The sequence below is a fragment of the Erithacus rubecula genome, assembly GCF_903797595.1.
Source record: "Erithacus rubecula genome assembly, chromosome: 8".
Lineage (NCBI taxonomy): Eukaryota > Metazoa > Chordata > Aves > Passeriformes > Muscicapidae > Erithacus > Erithacus rubecula.
In genome coordinates this window covers 31,012,561-31,031,198 of record NC_136659.1, presented here as the reverse complement: position 1 = coordinate 31,031,198, position 18,638 = coordinate 31,012,561, and the positions used below count along the sequence as shown (strand labels likewise).

General features: G+C 38.8%; 1 protein-coding gene across 18 annotated transcripts in view; it reads right to left on the bottom strand.

The window, feature by feature from the left end:
- R3HDM1 (R3H domain containing 1) overlaps positions 1-18,638 on the bottom strand; it is an 81,423-nt gene that overhangs the window by 48,365 nt on the left and 14,420 nt on the right. For all 18 annotated transcript variants that reach the window (XM_079311738.1, XM_079311736.1, XM_079311725.1 and 15 more), the window contains 2 exons: positions 5,116-5,324; positions 4,065-4,275 (listed from right to left, as the gene is read on the bottom strand). In XM_079311738.1, the coding sequence (XP_079167864.1) occupies positions 4,065-4,235 (171 nt within the window). In that variant the 5' untranslated portion in view covers positions 4,236-4,275; positions 5,116-5,324. The remainder of the gene's footprint in view (positions 1-4,064; positions 4,276-5,115; positions 5,325-18,638) is intronic.

The window sequence follows — 18,638 nt, the reverse complement described above, 5'->3', positions numbered from 1 at the left end:
AGTGAGATAGCATTTATGAAAAACATACAAATAACCAGGTTTTCAGTAGGAGTATTTGCCCTCTTTATTTTTTCCAAAATACCTCACCAGATCACAGATACCAAATGCAAAGTAGAGATCTGGAGCTGTTACATGCCTTCCTCTATCATCACTGTGCTGTCTAAACAAGCTGGATAAAAACAGGTCAGGCACAAGATGGCAAACTCTGACGTGTGAAAGGTTTTGTGAGAAGGGGCTCTATTTCTGAAGTACCATTTGGGCATTTCTGAGGATATGCACAACATGACAAGCCTGAACAAAGAGTGTTCTAAGGACATTCAGTTTTTTACCCTTCTGCAAAATCAGGTCTCAATTTTAAATCTAGTCAAGTGCTGCAATCCCAAGAACCATGGATATCTTTGCAATGTTGAGGGAAAGAACAGTGTGGTCCATGGTTACTTGCTGTCCTGCATTAGGGAGCAGTGACAGCAGTTTTCCATGACACAGTAGAGGATGACTGATGGAAAAATAGTTTCACCCTTGGACATGGAGGCAGCTCAAGAAAAAGAGAATCGACCCAATCATTTATCTATTCAAAAGTATTACATCACATATTTTGGAGACAAAGACAGGTAAATCTGGACAAGACCAAAACTGCTAGAGAGGAGGGAAAGAAAGGCTTCAGAGAACTTTGGCTGTGAAACAGAGAGAAGTTCAAGGTTTGTGCTAGTATGGAAGGAAGATACTTGTAGGAAGAGAGAGATGTCAAGTTGCTAAGTTAAAAAAATTACCTAATTGCCCCAAAGGAGCAGGATATCCCCTTAATTAGCAAAAAACAAAATCAGAATTATACTCATTTAACATTTGCCTTGCTTTTATCATACAGTAGATGCATACAATTCTGGGTTTTAAAAGAGAAGTCTTCCTAATAATAAACATAAGGCACTATCTTGCAGGATAAATCCAGGATCTTTAATTTGCTGTCAGTATTTCCTGCACTTTTGTCCTTGTAGTGGATAACACCACCTGTCTCAGCAGCCAGAGACACACAGGAAACACTGACCCTGTATTCCAGCTGAGTCTGAATTCATTTGTTGTTACCTGGCCTGGATAAGATGAACAGGTGGGAGACAGCAGTGACTGGTGAACCAAAACCCTCTCGATCACAAAATCTGCCACAGTGCTGCCGTGCACATGACTTCTGTGAAAGTACTTTTCAGAACAATGCCTCTCATATCTGCAGTACCATTTAAATGACACTTGAACCTCACTGCAAATATCCCTATTTAGAAATGTTCTCTGTATCTATAACAGTACTTTTGCACTGCTTAAAGAAACTGGGATTGCTGGTCATGTACTCCAGTTAGGTATTTTCCTCACTCATATTGTACTTCCAACAGCAGACAACCAGTTATTGATGCACAGCCTCCAAATAATCTGGAATTTACAACCAAAGTTACATTTCAAAATATAACCATCAGTTTCTGAATTGTGCAGTTCCAGAAACACGCCTGAATTCAACACATACCAAGTTTAGACAGAGGAAAAAAAATCACAGCCTGTTTCTTCCTTGGCTGTAAAGAAGTGAAAAATGAAGTGATAACTGTACTGAGGAATGCAACTGTAGTTTGTCAGTAGGTACCAAACCTATTCTTCACTGGGGAGGAAAGCCAAACCCAACCCATCTTCTGGTGCACTCAGTAAACAGAAGTGCACAACAAATTCCAGGAAGTTTCTGATAATTTTTTCTAACATTTCTCAGCAAATTCTTTGTTCCTTTTCCCACTACCAGAGTAACATTTACCATGCAATTAATGGCAGGTACTAGGTCCACTGAAATGTCATCAAACTGTTTAACCATCCATTAGTTAAAAATTTTCTGATTGCTACTGTTCTGCAAGGGTTTTTTACTACAGACAACCCCAAACTTTTGTTTTGTATTTTAGCATGAAACATGCTCTAAATGATAAACCTTCAAATATGAGACCTATATATTTGCACTGGCAGTCTCCACAGTAGAAGGGACATTAACATCTGCTGATTTCAGTTGTTGTAAAGGGCTTGCTCACAGCAGCCAGGTTCCATTTGGAAACTGTCTGTCTTCCTGCTACTCTGAAAATCTGCATGCTCAGCCTCAGTTTTTCATTAAACTGCTCATGTAACAGCAATGTTCTGATGCTGATGGAGACTCCTGGACACCTCACTGACAGCAGAGCTGTTTCTACCCAACAGCCTTACCAGGCAATGTCTAGTTCATTTGGTGGATGTGAGAGAATCACTTCAGCCACCAGCTCCTGCTCCTGAACAAGCACCCAGTAATGAACCCCCTGCCAACCCAGCACTGGCAGATTCATTCCTCTGCACTCTGATGAGACAGCAGCAGTTGTTTGCAGGAAGGCTTATTTCTTATTTGCCACTTGAGTCTCACAGACATTAAAATTCGTAAAATGAGAAAATGTGAATGAGATTTTTCCAAATTACTGAACTGTATGAAAATAACTAAACCATAGATTAATGTTTAAGGCTCGCTATTAGAATATTGCATTAATTAAAGGAAGTACCAGTTCAGCTATAATATCTTCCCGTTTTTCAGTAGCAGTTATTTCTCATGTTACAGAAGTATTTCATTTCAAGGATTTATTTTTCCATAAAATTATCTATTTACACTGATGCCAGCCTTAATAAAGCCAGCAGATATTAAAGTGTAAAACTATTGTTACTACAGTGGTCTACAAGATTTATCTGGAAGCAATTTAACATAGCAGATAAAGCTTACTTCACTCAGTGGAATATTGAATTGTTAAGTCTTGAACAAAACTACTCCCCAAAGAACCTTTTACTCAAATCTCAATAACAAGAATCTAATAACCTACTATCCTGCTTTTGCAACCCATAAGAGATCCCTTAGATCCCAATCAGGATTTCTATTAAAAAATTGTTTAGCTTTAACCCAGAGACACAAAATTCCTATAGATAACGAATGCTTTTGCCAAACACAAACTTCTGTGTTTTCTTTTACAAATCTGGCCTGTTTTGTAGGTTGTGTCAGAAATGTCCCTGAACTCGTCCCCCACGTGAGCTGCTTACAGTGCTCAGTGCCCAGGTGGGCAGCCTCAGCCAGGAGTCAGCTCTCTTGTCCCACACCTAAACCTCAGAGGCAGAAAATCTGCTGCCACAAATTCCTAACCCTTCCTTATCAGTGTGTTCTCCATTGACACAAGGTACTTCCACACTATTTGCTTTGCCTCCTTCTCACTTGAAACGTGATGCCAGGACTTCCTCACAGGTACTTCACTTCTCCCACCACCCATTTACATGCCTCAGCTTTTCAGTGTGTGCACCAGGAACTGCCTCAGCTGTCCTATCTAAAAGTCACCTACCAAAGCAGTGAAGATCAGAGAAGGGAAGGTGCAGGGAGTATTTGCTGCCCACCAAGGCAGGATGATGCTCCCCAGCTCATTCTGCAGGTGGCTGGGGCAGCACCCAGACCTGTTGGCCTCAGGAGCCCTGGATCCCTCTGGCTCCTGGGGATCAGGATTACCTACAGCTGATTACTTCAACCTTTTGCTGAACAGCTCTGCTGGAAAATCTACACCTGAGCCACCTGTAAAGTGCAAGAGCTCAAGAGCCCTGGGCTGGCCACCCCTGCCCAGGGCACACAGGCCTGGCTGAGCTGCAGCCCCTTGCTGAAAGCAGCAACACTCAGCACACACAGCCCAGCTCCAAACTCTGTCAGGATTCAGCAGCAGCAAAAGCCAACCTGAGTTTGTTCCTTGTTCTGCTACAATAAAAGACTTCACATATGCACTCAGGGAAACACAAATACAGGCAAATTTCTAGTTCCCAGCAAAACCACTCATCTACTTCAAAGAATTAAAAATGACTGAGTCACATTTACATGAGTATAAACAGAGAAGTGGGGCAAAGGAGGAGAGAGGAAGCAATAATCATTATATTTGCTTCCCTAAAACCAACCACGTTTTCCTCACTGTACCAAAGAAACCTAAGAGCATCAAGAGAATGGAGAACAATGAGACACATTTAACATGATATAAAATTGAAAAATAAAGTGAAAAGCTCCTTACCGGCATATTGTTTTTGTTATCAGGACAATTTTCATCCTTTTCCACTTCAATCTGTTCCTCACTTCCTGATTTTTTTAGGTTTTCAACTGTGTCTGTATCTTTAAATTCAGCTTCTGGACCCTTCATTGCATCAGTTTCATCTTTTACAGTAAGAATATCAGACATCCTCATTAGAAAAGTTTATTTTAAAATTCTACAAGAAATATGGAACCTTTAGGACAAAGAGAAAGTGAATTACTGAGTAATTTAAAATTAATTAAAAAGCCACCCATACCTAAACATCTACACTCAAAATAAACACCATTTTTGCTGCAAAAAGGATTCCCCCTCTGCTATGATACTTTTTCCTCTTTTGCATTAGAAGGAGTGATTTCTTTTTAGCCACTTTTATCAGCAGCTTGTAACAGCAGACATCTACACAAACAAGAATAAAGAGATACATTCCTGGATAATACTCAAATTTTCTCTTCCACATTTTAAAAATAAACACCTGAACATTCAGACACTCCAAATCAAACTACGCTCCAACAGAAACAAGGCAATATTTTCTCAAAGGAAAAGAAAATTACATATAGATTTATTTTAAAAGGGTTGAAAGTAAATAGATGAATCATAACGCCCCAAGTGTGCAAACATCCATAAATTTCATAAGCTTTTAAAGTTTCCTTATTGACTGGACAAGTTCTGAATGCAGGAATTATCTTATCTACAAACTGTAGCAAAACCAGTCTTAATAAAATTAAGCATTCTCTCAAAAGCAACAAAGAAGAAAGGAACAATTTGGTAATTAGGTTAAAAACCATGATCAGTAATTGCAATTTATAATAATAATTTAAAATACTATATAAAGATAACTAATGATTAAACCCCAAATTTTCCATAAGAATTAAGAAACACAACTCCTTGTCATTACTCAGCTACTGCAAGATGTAAAACCAAGGATTTTCCATTTCCTACATGGAACAAAAAGTATCTGAATGCCTAAACTCCTTCATAAGAAACAAATAACAATCCAATGTTATGGAAAAAACCTAAGTGTTTGATTCAGTACCTGATATGTCCTAGAGTTTGGGGATTGTGGTCTCCCACAAAAATAAAATAGAATAATCCGAAGATCCTTTTCACAGTTGTCAGCCAAGATGTCACTTGTGATGAACCATCTGGAATCTGGCAGGAGGAGTCCCATGTCCTTATCCCCAGTGTAGAGTCCTGCACAGAACTATTTGGTCTTGAATCAGCAAGAACATCCCTTTTGAATGCCTGAAAAATCAACAGATGAAATGCATTACTCTTTCATTTGCTGTGGGAGGAGAGATGGAACATGGTGACACTTAAAAACTTAAATAGTCATTTTAGGAAAAAAAAAAAAAATCAGCATTTGTTATATCCATTTTGTTTGCTCTATCTAGCAGCAGTTTCATTGGACATCCAGGACATTTCTGCATTACACAGTTAACAAGTAGTCATAATAAACATTTTGTTGGCATTCCTGAAACTCTGTTTCTATAAACACGCAGGTATCTTCCCAAAGAGTTGGAAATATGCAGCCCAGCAGGTGTGGAGGAGTAACAGGCCATGAAAGCTCTAAATCTGTCAGCAGAACAGCATTTTTTTTTCTCTTTGTTGCTATTCATCACCTACAAGCAAAATCCATAAGCCATATTTTGGGCAACTGGAATTACAGAAGATGGCTTTACTTTATTCAAGAAAATAACTGTCCTGGAATGGGGATTTACATATTTTTGTAAAACTGATGATTTTCCATCTTGTCTCTTTTACATATCTGAGAAATAAGTACCAGCACCAGCCCCAAGGAAACATCTGAAGCCCAGGCCAGAGCAAAGCCCTGAGAACATCTCGTGGTGTGCAGCTCCTCCAGGGCCCCTGCTCCCTCCCAGGGGAGATTAGAGCCTGGCTACAACCACAACTACAAGAGCTCCTGTCTCTTTGCAACACCATTTTAAAAACATGTATCAGCATACACAGTTACCACAATACATTCTGCAAATATACTTGCTTGCCTAGGTCAATCCAGGAAACTGATGCACAGAAGAGTCCTTTTATTTCCTACAAAAAACTAAGTGCAAATGAGTTTGTAACTTGTTCTGAACAGATTTTTCCCTCAGACAGATTTAAAGCCTGCAGATTTGGTGCTATGTATCCTACAGTCAAAGAGACAGAACTGAGGAAAAGCTGTAGAGCTCCAATTCACACGAAAAAAAAATCTCAATTTTGGGTTCATAGAACGGAGCTATTTTGAGTCAACTGGAATCACCATATGTGCATCTATGGATAAATGCCAAAACTTGTGCTTCACACTAGCAGCAAAACACACAGAATAGAAAAATGAATTCTTGCTTACCTGATTTTTTTTTAAAAATATCAGCTATAGATTTATTGAGATTGGTAATGCAACCTTGTGTTTGTGATCCACAACTGTGAGTTTAAGTACTTGGATAACATTCTATCCCTGAAGTTTCCTCTAATTCAGCAAATTTTCATAGCTGAGATAATCTGGTTCTAGTTTTTAAACTTCCACAGACTAGAATAAAAAATATTTACAGAATTTAGGAATTTTATGTGCTGCAGACCAAGTGGGGAGCAAATCACAGCCTATCCTTATAAATCTCATCTCTTTCACCTCCCCACACAGTTGGATGTTAATTTCTCGTGTCCCATGTAGGACAGGTAAAAGAATTAAAAAAAAAAAAACCAGGAAGGCAGTTCTTAGGAGCTGACTGTTCTTTGGGGACAAAATAGGGTCTGGTAAACAAATTGATTAATTGAAACAAAATCCCAGCATTGCCTTTAGATTGAAATACAGACCAACACAGTATTTGCAGATTTAAATAGAAGGGCACAAATGAGGTTCTGCCCTAAAATTATCCAAACAGTCAAAAGGACTGAATATTAGGGGCAGAGCATTACCTGGGTTTGCAATTAAAAGCTCAAACAGCTCACAACATATCTCAGGAAAGAAAAGCTACCAATTCTAGCATCTTTTATATTTAACAAAAATAGAAACCTACTTCAGTAGACAGGAAGTAAAAGGACTTGCATGTAAGGGTGGAGGATAAAATGTAATGCCTGTGTTCTTCACCCTCAGGACTGCTGTCCCCATCTAAATACTCAGCACTGAAATGTACATTCTTCTTCATCATATTAGCAACATTATAATAACCCCAATAATCATCCTTAAGTCTGGGAATTCTCTTTCTGACAAGTGGTCACCACTTTGACAGTACAACTGCTCTCCCTTTTCAGAGGGAAAGGTGTTATCAGCTGTGAGATGGATGCCCAGCACTGCACAGACATGAGCTTTGCAGTCAGCAGATCAGAAAACTGTGCTGTGGTCTTACTGCTTTATTTTGCACAGACTAGAGGATAAGACATAAAAAACCCCAATAGATCAAGCAAAGTAATTAGTGAGTTTTATGATGGCCTCCTGAATTTTCATACATGAAAAACCACTGGGTCCCTCATTTTGGATTCTGACTTGAAAATTACCATATGCAAACCCACTAAACTGACTTGTAGTGAGCAGAGATATTTCTGGGAATAGGATCTATTCAAGTTAATCCAATTTCTCTAAGAAGTATCAAGAGTTCCAACTCCTTCTTGGCAGTGTAGATGGAGATAGGAAGCTTTGTACAGCCCATGACAGAAGAAATCAATTCTTCTCATTTTAAAAAGGAGGTAAAAGAAAGAAGGGAATTTGTTTCTTTTAATTTTGTTATTGTTGTCAAAAGACCCCAAGAATGGCTATCAAAATAACTTGTATCAATTAAATTCAGGGCAGAAAATTAGATTAGAAGGATGGGGGTGAAAAAAAAAAAAAAAAAATCAATCTATGTTCAGTATGCAAAGTGGACATACTGTCCGTGGAAAGGTAATGTGAAAATTTATTTCTTCAACAACCTTCTGCTGACTGATAAATCAACAGAATTCCTGCAACCACCAAACACTGGCCTCCTCCCACAACTTCCACAGCAGCTTTGTACAGCAACTCCCTCCACAGATCAAGTGGAAGAACCGATGGATGAAAACTACAAAGTCAGTGGGAAAGGTTTTGTCTTAACCTTGACCTAACAGTGGTACAAACATTTCTTGGATGTGGAAGTACTTTTTGAGAAAAGTCAGGATGTTTCCTAGGAAAAAGGATCTCTGAAGATTCATATATGAGACCTGCACAACAAGAGCTTTTTCCAGCTGTTTTTCATCTCAATTATATAAACAAATCTATATTAACATCATAAGCTCAGGGTTAGAACTAGAACTCTCCCCACCAACTGAAAACACAAAGTTACATATGCTTCTTTGTTAGGATGAAAGAGTAAGATTTTATATCTTAAGCAGAAAGGTATCAATCAAAATTATCTTAATAAAAACTGTGGGTATAATCAAAATAATTAGTCCATCCAGCTACGAATGTCTCATACCCAAATCGAGGGAAAACTCAAAGAGGAGCTCCTGCTTCTTCCTTCTGCTCCCTACAGCCTCTGTCCCATGGTCTCCAGGTGTGGTTCCACCTCCACCCTTCCACCAGCTCTTGCCAAACTTTCCCATGGTGTGATTCCTTGAGAAGTGACCCAGAACCATGAAGCTCTTTGGCTAGGGCAGGTTCTGTTGGGCTAATCAGCTATGGGGGTACACAGGGCATTTATGGGAGCCCTGGGCAGCAGGAACAAAGCCCCAGGAGGAACAGCAGCAGCTGTACAGCTGTTTCTGCAGGGGTGACTTGCAGCTCTGCCCCAGTAGTACCAGTAAGGGCAATTCAACAGCATCAGCCCAACTGAAAGCAATGAGAAGGTGCAGATTAATGTTATTATCTGGTAACTGAGAGCCTGCATATGAATCCTGAGACAAAAGGTGGACAAACTGACAAACATCTATATTTGGAACAAATTAGTCCCTCCTGGGACACTTGCATTAAGGCAAAGGTGGGAAAAGCACTGGAGGAAAGTGCTCGAGGTGATAAAGGAGAGAAAAAAAAAACAAAAACAACCCAACACAACCTTGAAAATCCTGGCTTGGAGAGCAAGGGAGGATTCCAGAGGGAGCAACAATTCTCCTGCCCACAAACAGAGCAGGTATTGCTCAGGGATTATCCAAGAGCCGTAAGTCAGGGTCTGCAATTTTGCTCTCCCTAGTAACTAATGCCTCAGTGGCCCAGGCTGCTAAAAAATACTACACAGCACCTGTAAAAGTGTAGCAGCTGGTATTAAGATTACCACTCATTTAACAAAAAAATTTCAAAGGAACTTTGTACAATTATCAGAACTATAAACTGGAACTATGCAGAGTAAGCTGCTCCCTTTTTCCAGAAAAGTCATCACACTCCTGCTTTCTGCATGTCATCTTATGGCTAAGGTTTGAGACCCATAAATGACCAACTAGGGAGCAAAGAGTCCTGGCCTGCCTACTGAACTCTGATATTGTGCAGGTCTGATCTTAATTAAAATAATTATTAGAAACAATCAAATGAGAAATTGGTTCCCCTTTGAACCATGAATCCAAAAGATTCCCTATTCTTGTTTGTGGGGAAATGCTATATAAGTGAATCCATGCTGCAGTGATTTAAATACACTTAAAAGATTTATGCTTTCCTTGACGATGCTATTTACACAGATTTTGAAGTTCTACATTAATCAGTTAATAACTAAATGCTATTTACTCCATCAGCATTAGAATATAGTTCTTATTTGATTCAATTTACCAAGGTACTCAGTAATCAGATTTTCAAAGAAAGATTATGATAAATCAGAATACAAAAGTATAATGTGCAGTTATTCTACCTCTTCAAAAATTAATTAGGGACGGAATGCATCTCACTGTCTGTGCACATTATGTCCTGCTACCAAGTGTAGACATCATTAAAAAATCAACTGGACAGAAATAGAACCAAATGCACCAGAAGCCATTTGCAGACTTTCTTGACAAAGCTTCCTCCAAATTGGAAGGAAAACCCCTGAACTAGGAACCCAATAAAAGGCTGCCCAGGCCTTGCTCTGGTTCATCTTGCTGCAATTTTACAAAAGTGATCTGCTCTCCCATTCACTGTCCTGCCCCTCTGCCAGAGGAGCTGCTCCAGCAGCAGCAGAGCACAGGCTCACCCTCCCTGCCTCCAGCCAGGCCCTGAGCTCACAGGAACTCACAGGGATTGCTGGCTCCAGGGCACAGCTGGGCACCACCTCCCCTCATCTGCACAGCCTGGAGACAGGAAGGAAAGGCAGAGACAACCTCAAAGCACCAGAACACACCTGTCAAACACCCATCCCAGACTTACACACACCTCAGTACACAGGGTGTCATTTGGACCACAATAAAAATATGAGAAACAAAACCTGAAACTTGTCCCCAGTCTTCTTAAATACCTTCTTTCCTTTACTGGGACATTTTGCATGCTACAAGCTCTCAAACACTCTTAAAGAGCAACATAGTGCCCTTCTTTTTCACCCTCAGGGCCTAAGATAGGACACTACCACTGCTCATAAGACAGTTGACAGGCTTTTAAAGAGGACACCTTTCACAGGAATAGGCATGTGAGAAGCCAAGGTGTATTATTAGCAACTATCCCTCCCCCTCCTTTTATATTTTAAATTCTGAGCAATACTCTAAAGCTCTTTAATCTTGCCTCACCTTCTCCTGTGAGTTCACTCCTGAAGGCAGTGGAAACACTGAGCTGACAGTGACAAAGAATAACAAGATAATTCCTACAGGAATGTAGTTGCATAAATGAGAATAAGATACTTCATGACAATCAAGACTAGACCAGTCTTTTAATCCACATATTGATAGGAAACAGCAGTATTCAAATATCTGTGGAAATCAGGAGTTTGTTTTCACCTGTTACCCATAAACTTCAAAAATTAAATTTGAAATGTACCCTGAAAAAACTCTGCCACTACCCAGTGCTTTGGTCTGCAGGAGGCTCAGCGGTTCCATTCTGCACAAAGCACTGTCATTCTCCTCTTAGTTCCCCTTTCCTGCACTTCACTTTTGATACAAATGATCAGAGCTATGAACATCAAAGGAAGTAAACACCTTTGGTTTCCTCCTGGAAAATGAAACAGTTCTCTGGATGTAGCTCCTGCTACAGTGGAGCATGACAAAGGGGTTCTTTCAACAGTGAGCTGGAAGCACCTTACATCTGGCAGACTACAGGCACTGTTCTTTCCACCATGTAGAAAAGGAAGAGGTTGGGCATATTAGGATACAACCTGAGGAAAAAACATCCCACTACAGTCCTTGTTTTGACTAGAGGAGCTACCCAACATGAAGAACAATGAAAGTCCAAGTTGTAGGGTTTCTGATGAAATGACAGTTTTAGCATTGAACAGTCTGTGGTGGATTGAAAATCAGCCTGGCTAAAATTCACATACTGTTATTATAAAACACAGCTCTGTGGCTAGGCTACCCTCATTAAGGTAACAAAAATAATTTTAAATGGTTTATATACTATTTAAAGTTGTAGCTCTATTAGGATCTATCCTCACTTTTTTTTTTTTTTTTTTTTTTTTTTTTTTTTTTTTTTTTTTTGTAGCTTTAGAGAGAAGGAAAAAAAATAATTTCCCAGGCAGACTTCAAAACAGTTCACTGAACACTATATTTTATATAATTGTCTCCTGGCAAGCATCTGCACAGGGTAACATACGTTGGCAGACAAAAGCCATTTCAGCTTGAACACTATTAGAGCATTAACCTTTCCAAAATGCCATACCTCAGAGAGAGCAGAGCATTAGGTTAGTGGAAAATCCATCTGTTGAATGGCTAAGCCTCTCCTCCCCCAAAGAACACGCCTGTCCAAAGGCATGAGGAAAGAACTATTTAGAAATGCTTATGAAATACAGCATGACATATCTTTAGTTTTTGCTAGCATAGTTCTGTTGGCTTGGGAGGGGAAAAATGAATGCCCTTCTCACATGACATTGCTGTACCAGCAAAAGCTCTGTAGAAACAACTATGCTGACGAAGATTTTGTTGGCTTAGCTTTCATCATTCAGAGAAACCCAAGTGACAGCAGAAAAACTCCTCCTGGCTCTTGAGCCATCTCTAGGGCTGATATTCAGAAAATTCTGTGTCCATGTCCCCACCCCAGCACCCTCCCACAACTTCCAGCAATCCCCAAACCTGCCCTTGCTCTCTCCTCACCTGGTTCACACTGCAGTCACCCATCATCCTTTATCAGCTACTTTTGATATCCTGCACATTCTTTTCATACATATTTTTCATTCACTTAACTATAGCTTTAGAAAACTTTCAACAGTTCCAGGAAATGCACACAGCACAAGTCTGCATCACCATATGATCTGTTTCATATTCATCTGTATGTATTTATTTAATACCTTTGTGTCAAAGTCAGGGAGATCACGGGCCCAAACCCAAAGTATCAGTTTTCAACTATCAAATAGCAACAGTTGCCTTATTAAAAACAATCCTTAAAATGGAATGAGAAGAATAACAATATGCTTTTTCTGTGTCGATTGGAAATCAATAGTTTGGAAAAAAATAATTGGTTTTCTCTTTATGAGACTGTCAATGTTTGCTAAAGGTCAGAGGTTTTATAGCACAATAAAGTATAAGTACAGCCTGAGCTGCTTACAGTTGCTTTAGAAGACTTTTAAACAAAAACAAAACAAAGAACAACAAAAAAAAAGGAAAATTGTTTTATAGTACTCAACTGTAAATTAATCAAAGAAAAATTTCAATAATCTTTTTAAGTTCTGCATTGATTAATTTTGGTAGAAATAGTACAGAAGTAAGAAAACATAAATATTTTAAGTTCAGATGATGTACAAAAATTATGTCTTGCTGTTCAAAACACTCAATAGACAACACGTAAGATCAAATAAAGTCATGCCATCTACATCTACATGCTACTGCCAGATGATGCAGTAGCAAACTAAAACCTCAAAAATAGTCCAAGATTGATTTTTTTCCCCACAGTTATTTTAAGTAAATGAACTAAAGCAGTGCCTGTGACAATTTCCAGTGGAGATCCTCCAAATAGCAGCTTTTTTAAAAACCTCCATTTCATTTAGAAAACAGCCATCCACAACTGCACACAGCAGCTAACAATTTTCTATACATGAATCAGGTTTCATTCTTAGAATATCTAAGATAACATCTGTCAGATGTATTTCCATTAGCAACATGAAAAAGTGTCTCTGACACAAATTTCAACAGGGGATGGTAGGAACAGACTCCTGGAGTTACCAGGTCAGGTAAAACATTCTGTCGAGGGCCCTAAAATATTGGGATTATGCAAAGGACTTAGTTTTCAAAAACATTGAGAAGCAAAAGGCCCTTTCTTTCCATCTTAAAACAAAATTCACTAACTTGGTAAACTACTGTCTTTCCCTGTATCAAATAAAGACAAAAATCAGCAAAGCAAACAAGAGAAACATGACAAAACTTTCCCTGGGGCACTATCAATGCTCTCACCTATGTCCTGTTGCCACAGCTTCACAAATACCCCAGCACATCACCATACACACAAACATCATCTGGCTGCTTCAAAATCTGGTGATTACAAACATCAGGTAAAAACAAATAAGAATTTCAAAACTGTCTACCCTACAAACTTTAATCCTCTAGCAGCGTATTTTTGCTTAATTTCCAACACCATCACAGCAGGTTGTGATACCAGCAGTTCTGATAGTGCAGTAACTTGATAAAAATTAAAAGACTGATTTTCATGGAATCAAATGTCACAAATTAAACAGCCATCCAAAACTACTCGTTGTCTCAACAAAAAGACATTTGGTCCTCAACACAAGACAGTCATCAACTGCATAGGAAAAAAAAAAATATTTTCACATAGCCTACTATAAATACTGTTGTTATTTAGGTTTGAAACCTATTTTTCAGTTCAAAACTTATCTTTCAAAAATAAAATAAGCTTACTTGTAGTTCCCTGTTGGAATGGAGATAACAGTAAAATTTCAAAAAAAAAAAACCCAAAAAAAACTAAAGAACGCATTAAAAAAAATTTAGGCATCTCCCCCATTTCTGCCACCCTGGAAAATTATTTTAGCAGAGATATTTTTAATCGTTTCCCAACCACAGCTCAAATAAAACACCCAGTAAATAAAAATTAGCAAGAATGCCCTTATTAAATAAGATGCAAGAAAAAAATCTTTTTCAAGTCAACGGTTAAAGAAGAAAGAGATTTAGGGATGCTAATGATCTCTGCTAATTGATTAGGCCTAGAACAGCTTCCGTGGAAAAAGGGAAAGCAGAGGCAAGCAGTGCTTTGTGTGGAGCTGTTTGATGGTGCTGCAGGCGCACATACCTGCAGGCTGCTGCCATTCGGCTCCATGATTCAGTGCCGGCCGTGCTGTGCTGCCATGGCCCGGGGCTCAGCTCTGCCCAGCCCGCGCAGACAATGGGAAGGCACAGCACAGCTGGAGCCGCGCTGCCGCTGCCACTGTCACTGTCACCCAGCACCGCCAGCCGGGCGGCTCCTCCGCAGCCATTCACTGCCTCCCCGAGCTCGCCGGCTGCTAGAAAATGGCTGGGCACCTTTTCATCACTTTCGCCATGAACAGACTATTCTAAAATTAAAGTTTATACCACGCTATGAGAATTTTGATGTGACAAAGAAGCAGGACAAAAACATTCTTACGGTAAAGATATTAATTTCCTCTCTAGACAGTTTTATTTCTTTACTTTGGCATTGTGAACACAACACAAAAAGTCATCAGTAAGTCAGTCCTCAGTGCCAGCAGATAAACACACTTGTCACTGGCAGAATGAATGCTATGATAATTTTCTGGACTGGCACATAACCACTATCAGAACCCAAATATGGAAGAAAAACGTCGCCTAAACAGAGGGGTAAAAAAAAAGCCAGTTATATGATAATTATCATACTTCCAAAAGCAGTGCCCAGACCAGCAGTCTGCAGTTTTGCTGCTAGTGAGAAACCTCTGTCCCTACCCAGCTGCAGCATCACTCTGTGCTCAGCAGCACTGCTGCACACTGATAATCATAATCCCCTCTCTGGACTCTCCACAGACCTCTCCGAGGGATCCTGCACACCAAGTCAGCCTGGAAGGAGAATGGGACAGTGTTTTTAATCTCCGGGCTCCAGAGAGGGGAATTAGAATCTTGGGAGGTTGCAATTCCTGACAAATGGGAGATCAGTATCCTTTATATTAAGTAACAAGATAAAAAAAAAAAACCCCACATATATATATATAGACAGACTCATTTCTACAATGTAACAAATACAGGAAATAAAAAAATAAAAAAAAACATGGAAAAATTTAGACCTGTCATAGACTGCAGAAATCTCAGTACTAAAATAGATTTTTATAAATAAATAAATTAAAATTTATACCATATATAAAAACATCATTTTATATTGAGACTGCTGGGGTTTGCAACAGATCTTACTTAATCTTTCTATGCTTGCTGTTCCCCTCTTCTGCCACCTCTGTGCTCCATCTTTTAACACCTCCACTCTTTCTGCCCACACATGGCAGTGTCACACACTCCACACATCTTGGCTGTCGTCCTTGAGCAGCAGCATCATATGGGGGGGTGAAAGTCAATCTTTTTGATGTAACTGAAGACAGCAGTTGTTGGAATCCCTGCTTTTCTCTTGTGCACTGAGATCAATGTAACTGCTGGCCTCTACAAACCAGTTCCCTGCCCACCTCAGCACACACCTCCAGCATCCCTGAGATCTCATCTCAAACTCTAGGAAAATACACACAAATTAATTCTGGGAGGCCCTTGCTATTTTTGCAGAGGTTCCAGCTACAGGTCTGCAAAGGGAGCATTGTTTCTCATGAAAAACGCTTCCTCAGCAGGATGCTAGAGAAGAAAATTACATTTATTTTCCTAATTGTATTATGAATTCCAAATAGGTGATCACCTATGTGCACAAGCCATACACTGCAGGGTCCATACTCTGAATGCTGCCAACAAGAATAGTTTTCAGTTTCTGAACACGTTACAGACTACATTAATGTCAGAATAATCTTTTAAGCAGTCTCCTCACACGACACTAGGAAAATGTGTCTGCTGTGCACGTCTAGCTAGTGTTATAATCAGATTTGGTTCACGTACACCATGGCAGAGCACCTAGGAGTGCTTCTATAATCAGGAAGATCAGCAAGCAAGATGCAGCTAGCCCCAAACAGGAAATAAAGCAGCACCCAATGGAGAAAGAACTGAGCAATGAACTGTTGTTATGCTCTGCACTGCCCCTCAGAATATTTCTGTTAATTTTTCTAAAACTCACACATCGCACATTATGAAGAGTGGGCTCTGGAACTCCAATCCTGGAGACTCCTCCTACAGGAGAGGATTGGTTTTGCTTATGAGAAAGTAAACCCAGACCAGTCTTTTTATCCCCAACACACATATATTGGTCTTCTCCAAGTGATAGATTAAAAATTGGAATAGCACTGATTACTTTAAATGTTCCTGTATGAGAAATGTACTTTAGAAATGCTCATGTGGTGTTGTGTGTTCAGCTCTATGGCTGCCTTTATACAAAGACTGTGCCATGTGCAAATGAACATAGTCATAACATTAACCTAAGTGAAAAAGGAAAATAATTTGAACGAAGTATCATTAAAATAATGCATTAAAAAAATTTTCCTCTTACATTAGGCAAGATACATAATTAATATGCTTAAGAGCAGTAAAAATTTATAGCCTGGAAAAAGGAGTTGGAGCATTCACTGCTAATTTACAATTGTAACCCTGACTTAGCTGACTAAGTTACCTCAAAATATGTAAATTGTATCTCTATTATCAAACACACACAATTATATTTGCCTAAATACCATCTAACAGAATAGGCATCATGAGCTAAGAAACAGATGAGTAAATAAAAAATTTAAATTCAATTTAAATTCCAAAGCCTTACCACAGATCAAACATACAAGGCAGGTATTCAAGGTATTCAAGAAATAAACAACAGTCTAGAAGGCAATCAGATGCTTGCCAAAGGAGGAAGAATTCTAGACCCAAGAAAAAAAAGTGAAGATATGCAACACCACCTCTTCAAAACCATTTTCCTGAGAAAACAATACCCTCTGTCATAGCTGTACTTAAAACTGCAGTATGTAAGTGATGGAAATGAATCTATTTTTTATGATCTCATAAAAACTTACACAACTCAGTAAGAGGCAAAAGTGCACCATCAAGTACCTGCAAACCAGTCTGACACAGAGCAGAAGAGATTGGACTGTCCTGAATGAAATTTTCTTTAAAACTTGTAAAGGAGTACTGACACTGAGACAGAAATCCTAACTGATAAAAAGGCTCTGCTATATAGGATACACTAGGGAAGATGATGTTCCTGGCTCTGCAATGTCCAAGCACCTGAGACACAAGGACCTCATTACCCCAAAACAAATCCCAGCAAGACTTACAGGACTCAAAAGGTAGGACACAAACTCCTGGAGAAGGACACAGACACTCTGAAATTTTCCAACTAACAATAACCTTTTCATGTAGAAGAAAGAAAGAGAGATGAGAAAGAAAATTCGTTCTTTGAAGGTTTTTAAAGAACAAAAGAGAAAGCAAGCCTCTGGACCAACCAAAAGATATTTAAGAAAAGTTTGAGACAAAAAAAGCTTTAAAATACTAGAATGGGATATTTCAATTACTTATCCCAATTTCAAAACAATTTCTCCCTAAACCTCCAGGAAATAGATCACCTTTTCTTTGTTATGTGACAAAGGGAGACATATACAGAGTTTTTCCAATCCACATGAATTTAACAGAAGCATCATATGAAGCCATATTCTGACTACTCCAAGTTCCATCCACTTGACTGATTTGAGTTTGTATCTTCTGAACTGCTAGTAACTCTTTAACATTTGGTTTAACAGAAATACATTTATGACTACCCTTAGAGAAATTGTCTCCAGATTGGTCATGAAGTTCTATTCTGTATTTAGTTCACATCATCTCTCTATAAAAACCTCTCACTTCCAAGAAAGCAGAAACAAGCACTGCAATTTCATTCCTTTGCATCATAAACACAGTTTAGGCAGCATAGTGATGAAACTGAAATAAACATCTTTCTCTGGTGGTTTAATTTTTCTACCAAGACACAAAATATACCCTCACTCTTAAAAGTATAAATGAAACAATTTTACTGCTGTTTAGATACCAGTCACCATTTAGCCATGGTTACTACATGATGACAAGATGTTGTCCAAATCTAAATACAGGAGACTTTAAGCTAAAGCCTGAAATATAAATAATCCCCAAACACTGACTGTGCAAAGCTAGTCTTAAAGACTAAATGAAATTACTTTTCAAATACCTTCTGGACAATGGATACTAAATGAGCAAGTGTGTCTGGTGGGTATGTTTGTGTGGATGATTGCTGGTCAAAGATTAACTTAAATATTCTAGATGAACAATACAAAATCAAGCTTAAAAATATATTTTTAAGCTTCACAGAATTCAGTATTAAAGATCTCTCTACAAGTACCCATTATATCAATCTATTGAAAAATATCAAATGTATCCCTGAGTGTAAGTAAACTTTGGTGTTAGCTGGAATAAAAAATTCTAAGTAGTAAAATAAGAGTAACATTC